An 11,020-nucleotide genomic window follows, 5' to 3' on the forward strand; every position below is an offset into this window, starting at 1 on the left:
ATTCTTAAATATTTTTAAGTATTTTTAAATATCTTTAAGTATTCTTAAATATCTTTAAGTATCCTTAAATATTTTTAAGTATCCTTAAGTATTTTTAAGTATCTTTAAGTATTATAAAAAATTAGGTTTAATATATTAATTAGACCTGCGCACATTTAAAGGGATACAGTACGGATGGCCTTGAGGTGGAACTCACCTATAATATATGCCGTTGTCAAGATCTCAGCATATTCATGCCCAAAGACCACCAACAAGATAGTCACCGGCACAAACTACAACATATAAGGTTTACTTCTATAATAATAGTGGCAGAGGCTATCGCGAGATAGCTTTAGCTAGGAGGCCGCGACGTAGCACCAATTGCGCTGAGACGGTCTACTTTTCTAGTCTTTTACTGTCCTTGGCCTGGTACAGCCCAATACTATTTTAGATTTTACGCTTGCACGATACTTGCATCATGCGTGTGATTTCATTTGCACTGCTCCCAAGAAGAGAAACATAATAAATAGCCGCGAACAGGACTACATTTTCCCACTACTAGAAGCACACGACACGAACAGTTCTGCCGGCGAAATGGAGCCTTATAGGCCAGGAGAAGCAGAGAGAGAGTTTTATTACCTTGGGTTATTTGATCCACCTAAGTTAATCGCAAGAACAAGCGGTACGCCATGGTCGCTGGTTGAAGGACCTGATACTGCAGAGCGCTACCCGCCCAGGAAGAGCTTCCGGGCAATTATTCAACACGAAATTCTTGTGAGATGGTCAGAGTCCGTCCGTTCAAATATTATATGTGCTCTGGATGGCTGCAACTGGCGATGCTTCTACCCAATTCGGATTGGCTCTCGGGATGATGATGCCCGACCCCCGGTAGTGCACTACCCCGTTGTCCTAATGGTTACAGTAGACGAAATCGACATGGAGTAGGAGAGCGCCATAGAGATTGCCTTGGCATGCAGGGAGGTTCTCCGTACAGCCGGTATTCTAGATGTCGAGGTCGAGCTTCTGCAAGCCACGGTCACTAAGCTTGCCGAATCTCGCAAGCTGATTGAGGGCAAGGTGAACCGAGAACACTGGTTTTGTGACGACGACCCGTTCAATATGGCAGCAAAGATAAACGAAGCGATGCTCCCAGTTCATTCCTCACTTGGCTACCCCATTTCCCAGGCACCCCGCGGCGCAGAGGGAACGATGGGCCTGCATCTCCAACTTGATGGCGACAAGTCAAAGACCTACGGGTTAGCCAGCCGTCATGTCGCTATTGCTGGTAAAGAGAAGGACGTAATGGACTATAAAATGCAAGATGGAGACCAATGTCACTTACAGCTTGCAGTTCCTCTGTCGGCCTTGGAGAAGTGCCAGGAGAAACTCGGAAAAGCACGGCATTTCGTCGAGCATTTACTAAAACGCCTCCAACGAAGGATTGATGAGTTTCGAGCTTCTGAACGGGATAAAATAAAGGCGAATATCTACAGGTCGCTGCTTCAATACGCAGACAGCCTTAAAAAAGCCGTGGACGAGGTGTATACAGCCGGGGATACGGGACTCTTGGAAAGAACGCTTGGGCATGTCGCCTTTTCACCGACGCTTGCTTCTTGTTCTAATTCTAATGCTGGTTTTTCACGGGATTGGGCACTTGTCGAATTATCAGCATCGCAGTTCAATGACGAGCCAGAGAACAAGGTTTATATTGGCTACCAAGGCTTCAACAGGTCGGCTTAGGGTATTCCGAGTCTCCCAGACAAGGGAGAGTGTCTTTTGGAATATCTGGATGACTATGGATTCCTTCCCATCCAAGAGACAAGACCATGGGCGAGAGAACAGCGCCAAGCCTTTCGGGTTGGCAAGAGGGGAAGGACGTCAGGACTAACATTTGGTTTAGTCGGCGAAATCGAAGCCATTCTTCGCACACCAATGGCCGCAGAAGAGTCCAAAATTTCTTGGGCTTACCTTGTCGTCGCCTATACCACCGATATAGAACGCATGACAGGGCAATGGGCGCCTTTTAGTCAACCAGGAGATTCTGGCTCTTGTGTCTTCGACCATACTGGGCGAGTGGTAGGAATTATTAATGGTGGACAAGAATCTGTTGAAGTTGAAAGATTTGGCAAACACTATCAACGTGTCGGCTCTACTCTTCCGCCTGAAGACTCTACAACCTCTTCAACGCCCAAAGGTTATACAGATTTCGAGAAACTTTATGGCAGAGAGAGGAAGGGGGCGGTAGACATCACTTTTGTTACTCCAATAGACTGGATATTGGATGACATTAAGGAATTCACTGGCTACACGGCAAAGATAATCTAATAGACAGCCATGTGTATATATGGGGGAAAGCCTTACGGGAGAGTATGGATTGGGATGCCCTGCTGAAAATAGTGGAAAGCCCTTCGGGAAGGCATGAATCACTTTCGTTATATTAGCTTCGGGTTTTCCTTGTTTGCGTTTATTGTAATGCCGCGAAGGGCAGGTTACTAAAGGTTATAAAAATTGAGGAGGAAGCCCATTGCGAGACTGACATTCACGCGGTAATGGATGTAAATAGCCTATAAGTATTTAGGTTAAATCGACAAGTCTCAGTAAAGTAGTTGCTAGGTCCGATGCCAACGTGAGCCCTTGCCATAGGTGTAAGCAAAGCTGCTCTTCTGAGGAGCTCTAGTTACATATCGCAGTGTAATCCATTCAATACTTGCTTGACGTCGAAGTACATGAAGACCTCTGATCCGAAAGACAGGTTATTAATCTTCCCCAAGCCCGGTGTTCCTCATCCATAGACCCTGTGATGGGTATGACGACACAACACTTTACGCCTCCAGCAACGACAGTCTCAAAGGAGATAATATTTACACTGCTACTAGAGGGGAACCACCGGAGGCCGTCAAAGGACAGAGTGTTGGGGGCACTTTTCACTACGATGATATTCATATTGACCACCATTACATCACATTATTGTCATGGCCGATAAAACATAAAATTCATCAGGGTTGCTTATCTATGTACATCTTCCGCAATTCGGCTTCTCGTAGCCTTACTTGGGATCAACCTCCTTGTCCCCAGGCTTCTCAGTTTGTTCCTGACCAGGCAAGGTCAAGACAGGCACGTCGCGGTCAAGAGCATACATGGCCTCTTCCTGGGCATCGTAATGGTGGAACAACACGTAGAATAAGCAGCCAGTCACGGCGGCCGCGACAGCAATACCGGTGTACATCCAAATGAACTTGGGGTCCTTGGCGACAGGTACAAACCCCTCGGAGATGGCGGAACCAAAAGCATTGGTGAAGAGATAGAGAGACTGGACGAAAGACTTCATACTTGGGGGAGCCTTGGTGTAAGCATACTCGAGGCCAGTCACGGAGATGAAGATCTCAGAGACACCAATGAACACATATGCTGGCGTCTGAATAGCGACGTGGACGTGATTTGGCAGCTTTATGTTTTCAGCGCTCAAACCAGCAGGGCAATTGCGAGGACTATCATAGCAGGGTCCGGCGCTGTAGATCAGCTTTTGCACAATGGCAGCGTAAGCCATGCAAAGTCCAGCCAGCCAGAAGCCAATAGTAATTCGAGCAATGGGACGTAACTCAATGCCGCGCCTGCGCAAAATAGGGTAAACAATCTTCTCCAGTATTGGGGTAAAGATCAAAATGGACAGAGGGTCGAAGTTCTGCATGAAGTCATTGGGCATGCCATGTACCTCCATCTGACTAGCCTGAGTAACGAAGTTGCTGGAGAACTGTCCATAGCAAACCCAAAAAATAGGGTAGAAGACGAAGACCTTACAAGCTCTGAGGGCACGCTTGAGCTCATCAACGAAATGGTCATCCCATGCAACCTTGCCAGACTTGCCGTGCTCAGCGCGCCATGAAGGCTTGGCTCCGTCCAGGGAGCGAGTCGTAATCATCATACCAATAGCCTTGAAAGCATCGGTGATAATTTGGCCTTGGGGAGGGCGAATGACGTAGGACTTGCGTCGGAAAATAAGAATGGCAATGCCGACATTGAACATGCAGAAGCAAAGGAGGAACGCAGTCCAGAACCCCTCGTACTTCTCCATGAAAGGCGTGGCCATTAGCGAGAGGGCGCCAACATTTATGCACCAATAAAAGACCATGTAGATTCTCTGGTAGGTGATGGCAGGGTCAATAATCACACGCTCTCCGCTGGCTTCTGTCTTGATAGCCATAGTTCGCCGCTGATACTGGTCGGCAATCAGAGGGGCAATATTGGACTTGATACCACCGGTACCAAGACCAATGACTACTAATGCGGTGACAAAACCACCGAGGCCAGCGCCATTCTCAATTGCAACGGGAAGCGATGTCGTCCAGAGGATGAGGAGTCCAACCCAGTAGATGCAGCAGAAAATGAGGATGGTCTTGTACTTGCCGAGGTACTGGTCGGAGATGATGGCGCCGAGAATAGGTGTCACGTAACAGAACCATTGAAAGAACAGGTTGAGACCGAATGCAGCCTGGTGACCCATGCCCAGGCCCTTCTGACCATCACTACCATCTTTGGCGTTGTTGACGTAGTTCTGAAATAAACCCTGAGCACCGTAGTAGGTGAATCGCTCGGTCAACTCAACAATGGCGATCATGAAAGCGGAAGCGGGAAGGTTTTCGCCGATGCGGCGCAACGTGTTCCTCTCATGCTCGTTGGGTTCTTCGCCATCAGGAGTAGGGCCTGTCTCGGTGTCACCAACGGCGAGATCGCGCTTCTGATCCAAGGAGGGCTTTTCAATATAACCGCCAGTCAAGTCGGTGCCTTCGTTAGGAACGCGCTCGTTGAACTCTTCGTGGAGCCTAATTGGTTGCAGAAAACAATCTGGTTAGTATGAGAGACTCTTTTCCGTATTAAGATGCTGCAAGTGGGTTGATTTGGTGGTGATACAATGGGCAACAGTGCAACCACACAAAAAAGAGGAGAAAAGAAAAACACTTACTCGGCGGCCATATCCTCGTGATTCTGTGCCATGGTAGGTGTTGCTTCTTTGATAGCACCCTGTTCTTACGCAGCGTCTCGCGAGGTGGGAAGGGGAGAAAGCGAGACACAGAATCAAGAAGATTAGGAAGGAAGGAGAAAGAAAGATACGTATTTAAACGAAATCTTAACCAGACCCAGGCCCAGACCGAGGAAAGCGTTTGTCCGGGGGAGCTTTGGGGGAGGGGGCAAAACGCAAAACGTCAAGTCAAGTCAAGTAGGAAGGAAGGCCCGACCAACTGGGGCGTGTCGGAGTACAAATCGGCAAGCCAGACTCAGGACGATAGAGTCGGCACCAAACCCCATGGAGAAGCAAAAGGTCCCGGGGAAACTCGTTTTTGGTTGATAACCCAAATTCACTGAAGCTACACCGTACCGACCAGACGCTTTATCACGGGCCCTGCCTATCTGTGGAGCAGGGTTCCTTCTGCTCCGTTTGTTGTTTCTTGCGCTCAGTGCAGAACAGGGCCGACTGGGTAGGACCGCCGTCTTCAGCAACACCAGCTCAGCAGTTCCGTCATCCGCCCTCATCTCGTCCTTCTGCACTAAGGGCCTCGTCTCGCTCACCCCGGTTGGCTTGAGCAGTGGGTCGGTAACCATGCGATGATGGAGGCGATGGAAATGGAAATGCTGATGGGGGTGTCGGGTGGCTGCAGGGCCAAGCCCAAGCGGGAAGGCGAACCGACGGCGATTGAAGACTGTAAGATCGGGGGATTGCAGGGAGCTGGCCACCTCACCTTTGCCCTGTCATGGCTTGCCCAATTGTATCTCGTGTCGCGATGCTTGGGGTGGAAGTGCTGCGCGACAGACGCGGCGATGAGACAAGCGAACGAAACAATTGACCGAATCGCCATCGCAATACGAATCAGAGAGCCAGGCGGGGAGAACAGTCCGTCATCTGGAGGAAACAGCTTTTGCCAAGACCTTAGTGTCCTCGTCCAACAAAGCCCAAGCCGCTGGAATTTTTTGTGGCTGCGGAAAGGGTACCCATCCATGCCATGGCGTGTCAACACCAGCGTTCATGCAGTTTCTACTCCTCGACTCCTCAGGGCTCTGTGCGCGACATCTGCCAAGTCCGTCACTCGATCGAGGGGGCAAGGTCCCCAGACAGCCTTTGCCGGTTGCCGCCTGGGCATTTTCTGGGCATTTCCAACGCCATTTACCCTCGGGCGCAGTGACAGAATGACACAACACAGATGACATCTCGGCAAACCGCAGTCCACGATACCTCAACATTAAATAATGTTAATGGGAGACACCAGCACGGGCGCCGGGTATGCTCCAAAATTACAACCGCGGGTCACTTATTATCACTTACTAACAGCCAATGCGGACAGAGACGTTGACAATCCCAGGACGCCTGATGGTCCCAAGTTTGCCTTCAACAGCAGCCAACTGATCTCCGCGCGACAACAGTACCAGGTGACCAAACAGGACATTTCTGGCAGCCTGACGTACAGCATCCACAGGATCTTTTGCTTTCTGTCTCGCACCCTGCGACAGACGCCCAATTGCAACACATCCTGTGAGCGACGGTGAGGGTATGGTGATGCTTAGCTCCAGTCAAATCGCGGGGCATGGACGAAAAATGTGCTGGCCAGGGGTGGGAAGCCACACCACTTTCCAGAAGCCATGGAAGCGGCTCAGTCGGTGGGCAAATTCTGCTGTGTGAAGTCGATGATTTTTCTAATTTTTGAATGTATTGCATCATGTAGTTGAACTTTGCACACGCAGTACTCGAGCCCGGGTGGCATGATGCTACAAGATTGGGCTGACTCGAATCCTGCCCACTTGCCGGACGATACCTGTCAACGGTACTTCTGGTTGCTTCAGAACGTCGCTGTGCGCCACTCGGCCAAGTGCTAGAAGATTTAAAGGGTTGAGTTCATGACAATATATCCCTCAGCCGACGCTCTGGCAGGGTACTTGCAAGTCCCGACCAACATTGTGCTTCTCCGACTGGTGAGTTGCCCGACATCCACCTCAAGTTATTACTCGACACGGCGAAGAGATTGTACACGAGTCTCTTATCAAACATAACCATGCTTTATTCCACGGCGACCGCTGCCCTGGGGCTTACCAGGACAAATCAGGGACACCACTAATAAGAGGATATTGACGCCACTCAGCAACCCCCACCGGTTTAGTGAACCATTGGAGCTACAGCATGCGATGAGGGCTGCTTCAGATCGAAAGAGGCGTTGCGCCTCTGGCGAAGATTTTTCTTAGCGCCGCTTCGAGGTTATTTCCAGACGTTCAGACATTCCCGGCTGCCGAGACTGCCCACACCCAGACGGGCAGGCCGTTTGTGTCAGTGCCGTAGCTCACGCTGGGATATACTGAAAGGTCGGGTATGGAGCGCCATCGCCACTGAGCACAACACTTAACAACACATATCGGTAAACCATGAGACTTTTAGTGGGCAAATCCACGAAGCCAGATAACGCAACAATGGCCCTATGTTATCAGCAAGGAGCATAGAGCAGCGACAACGCCACGAATTTATTAGTTGCTCAAACGACAAGTCGATCCCACGCAAAAGGTCCCGCAGGGTCTCCTCGAGACTAGCGCCACAATTCGGAGGCAACTTGGGTCTTCTTGCGGCCTGAATGCTGTTGGAGGGTCAAGTGGCATCAAGGACGAATGGAAACGCTCCAAACATGGGCTTTGGTTCGCCGAAACATCACTGATGATGGTCGGATGGCACGGTAACCTTCATGGGGGCCATCGAAAGGTGATGCCCAAGACGGACTAGCTTACCGACGGCGGGACCCGGTCTCCACCAACGGGAACCAGTAGTCAAAAGCTGGTCCTTGTTGACCGCCCGTATTAGTCCATTATTCCGCGCAATGTCGCTTCACATCGGCTTCATCATCCCACCTATCCAAAGAGCCCAAGTGGGCTTCAGGAATTCTCATTTCATTGCCCAGTCACGAGGCAGCCGCACATCACTTGATGCATATACGTACCTATCAACATGTTTTGTTCGCCTGTTTTGTTCGCCTTGTTTGATTACGTTGCAGCTCCTCGAGTAATGAAAGTTCCGAATGCGGCAATGTGGCTCCAGTGTTAAACACCAGTTCGGATGTATGACACCAGCCAAGGCAACCCACCACACAAAGCAATTGTGCATATCTTCTTCATCGGCCCAGGCGCTTTTGAAGGAGTGCGCCACCGTGCTGAGCCTGACGTGAAATGGTTGCAGGTAATGGGAGACGGACGGACATTCGACAGATCAGCCATTCTCACCAAAGCTGACGAATACCTACGACCAAAGGGCATGCATAACCAATTTTCATTTACGCCAAACATTTAACATCTTGAATGAACTATCGTCGTGATACGGAACTTGCAAGTCTTCAGCTTGATCGCAACAATATCCTCTGAACAGTAGCAACGTCTCCTCCCCCGCGACATGTCCCAGAATCGGTTTCCAAAGTAAGTCATGTAGGAGATTCCTCCACGATATCCATCTTCCCCAGACAGTACCAAACTAGGTTACCGCCAGATTTCGTAAAAGTTACGTGGCAAATGCTGGGGAAGCGGGTTTGCTCGGCTCTCGATGGCTTTACGTTTTCATCTAGTACTAACTAGTTTTCAATGATGCATTGGGAACAGTGCGACCCCGTTGTCCCGCGCATACTATACCATATCATGACATTTACACTTTACTCACGGAACGGTCTCATACCAACTTAAGCGATGTGGTTCATGGGGAGTCCCGTTGCCAAGGGAAAGTGGTGCCGTCTGAACGCCGGCCCTATTAAGAAACTTCGCGGTGGTCTGTCGTCATTTGTATCGCGATACATGCCGCTCAGCCAGAGCCTATGCTGGTACAGCGTCACAGCGACAATGTTCTGCTTTGTTGCATTAGACTTAACAGAGTAAAGATCGAGTCTGCGCGGGTCTGGGGTGACGAAACACCGGGACGATTCTTAGCGTAGTATTGATTGCTTTGGTATGTACATTTTGGACTAGGTTAGTAGCCTACAATAGTGCATAGACTGCACCTAAACATTGGATCTTCTTGTGCTTACTTAATTTGCCGTGAAGGAACTTGGCACGAACATGTCGGTACTCTAGGGAGATGGTCTGGCTGCAACATGAACCTCTAGGTAGCCAAAACACAGCCTTGAAGAATAGGAAGATATATGCCATTTACAACTTTGTACAGCGCGTTGTTAAAATAAGCGTCGCGTCTCCGTACTCATCCAGGACCACCTGTGAGGTGCAAAGTCCAGGATACTCCCAGCCGCAGGTTTTGGTGTTGCAATAGCCCTCTAAACTTAACAGCCTGTAGAGATGGTACTCATTTTTAATAGCTTTCTAATTTTGTAATTGTTCGCCGTCTTTGTCAAGTATTAGACGTCGCCGCCAGGTGAACAAGACCGATGGATGGAATTCCTGACAGATGATGTTATTGTAGGGTAAGCTAGGCTTCGCCCCCGACTTGGCGCAGATTTTCTTCTCTCGCCCGGAGGAATGAATGGGAAATTTTTAATTTCTGTTCAGAAACGAGAAAGTCTAATTGCGCCATCCTAAATCTTGTATAATCAAATATATAATTACGGCTCAATATATATTGTGGCTAACTGGTAGAAACGAAAGCCTTTTCACTCAAAATGTTCTATCCGATGGACACTTGCATGAGACATCACTGGGTTATGTCAAAAAAAAAAAAAAAAGGGGGAGAGAATAACAGAACAGATATGAATCATAAAATTGGAGTGGCTCGGTTATAAGGAGCGATATCGGGGACTGCCAGACAATTGATTCCCAGGTTGCAAAATGGGATGCAACAGCTAGTGCGTGCCAATGGATTGATCGAGATTGTTCTCGAGCCGCAACTATATTAAAACTGTATTCACCAGAGGCATAATGATTGATTAGCATGTGAGATATACACTCTGTAGACTGAACGTCTTTGCCTTGGTATGCATTCGACTCTCTTTGCGCCGTTTGGTGGATTTCAACGCCAGCCGTCTTGCGCTGAATCACGGCCACAGGCTCATCAGTCGTGATTGCATATCGACGCAGCCTTCACGTAAACATGGGAATTATCGTGGTTATTGCCGAAATGGTTCGATTTTATAGACGTATTGATCCTTTAAACTGCAGTAAATAGATGAATCATCCAATGCTCATAATATCCCCTGTCGCTATCTGACTACATTATATTGCACCTCCACCTCAAGCGACTGAGCTGTTTCCCTTGCAACGAAACTCAACGTAGTCAATGCAAGTTCCAAGTATACATTGTACTCCAAGTCCTCTACCATTGTGTCCAGATTGCTTAGAGGAATCCATATTCAGGATGTACTCTCCAATACGTGGTGGATGGCTGCTGATTGGTCTTCAGCCCGATGACTGGCATCTCTTCGTGGCCGTCAAGTATTGTGCTCAAGTATATGCACTGTATACTATACTCGGAGAATCCAGGGAAAACGTGGCAATATGCTAATGACATATACATTTCCCCTTCTGTCGTGCTACAGCAACCCACGCCACGTTTTTGACAAACCTGGGTTGTGTCGTGTGCCCTGTCTTGGAGAACTGCCCTGGAAATGAGATTGGAAGCTCTAAAGTTGGGGGCGGATTATGTATTGGTTTATTGGTTTATTGGTCTACTAGTATGCTGTGCCATCCTTGGCCGTGCTTGCACCCTTGATCTTTGCCAATCAGACTGCACAGATTAGCACTCGCGTTGCAAGCTGTCGTTGCTGCCAACAAGAGGGATTTCTCAATGTCTTTCGATTTCACCGCTTCTTCTTCTCTACGGTAGTACCATCATGTGGTGTGACCGAACTGCAAACACCCGGGTAGATTCTAGAAACAAAGTTTCTGCGTCTCTATCGTCTGTTACGAACATGGCAGTCTTCACAAGCGTTGCCTTCACTATATTTCTGGGAGCTAGGAGCACGTCCTTTAACGTGACTGCTTCCAGATATCGTCAGCTATTAGCCAATCCTGCCACTGCGCCGGTACATCATAGCCAAGAGGCCCAATAAGACTAGGTTAGCAGTCGGGCGGCCAATGGCTTAGC

At 48.9% G+C, this 11,020-nt stretch overlaps 3 protein-coding genes across 3 annotated transcripts; 2 read left to right on the forward strand and 1 right to left on the reverse strand.

The window, feature by feature from the left end:
- Positions 1 to 1,098: 1,098 nt before the first annotated feature.
- On the forward strand, positions 1,099 to 1,719 carry MAA_08929 (uncharacterized protein; the record flags this gene model as incomplete). The annotated part of the gene is made up of 1 exon (XM_007826927.2): positions 1,099 to 1,719. One exon carries the CDS (start codon positions 1,099 to 1,101, stop codon positions 1,717 to 1,719), a length of 621 nt encoding a protein of 206 aa, XP_007825118.2.
- A 192-nt stretch (positions 1,720 to 1,911) lies between these two features.
- Positions 1,912 to 2,304, forward strand: MAA_11411 (Nucleotide-binding, alpha-beta plait; the record flags this gene model as incomplete). The annotated part of the gene is made up of 1 exon (XM_011413405.1): positions 1,912 to 2,304. The coding sequence occupies one exon, from the start codon at positions 1,912 to 1,914 to the stop codon at positions 2,302 to 2,304; it is 393 nt and encodes a 130-aa protein (XP_011411707.1).
- Positions 2,305 to 3,025: 721 nt separating this feature from the next.
- Positions 3,026 to 4,971, reverse strand: MAA_08928 (POT family protein; the record flags this gene model as incomplete). Its single annotated transcript, XM_007826926.1, has 2 exons — positions 3,026 to 4,799; positions 4,940 to 4,971. The coding sequence occupies 2 exons, from the start codon at positions 4,969 to 4,971 to the stop codon at positions 3,026 to 3,028; spliced, it is 1,806 nt and encodes a 601-aa protein (XP_007825117.1).
- Positions 4,972 to 11,020: the final 6,049 nt, after the last annotated feature.

Source organism: Metarhizium robertsii, assembly GCF_000187425.2.
Source record: "Metarhizium robertsii ARSEF 23 chromosome Unknown MAA_Scf_7, whole genome shotgun sequence".
NCBI classification, from domain to species: Eukaryota; Fungi; Ascomycota; class Sordariomycetes; order Hypocreales; family Clavicipitaceae; genus Metarhizium; species Metarhizium robertsii.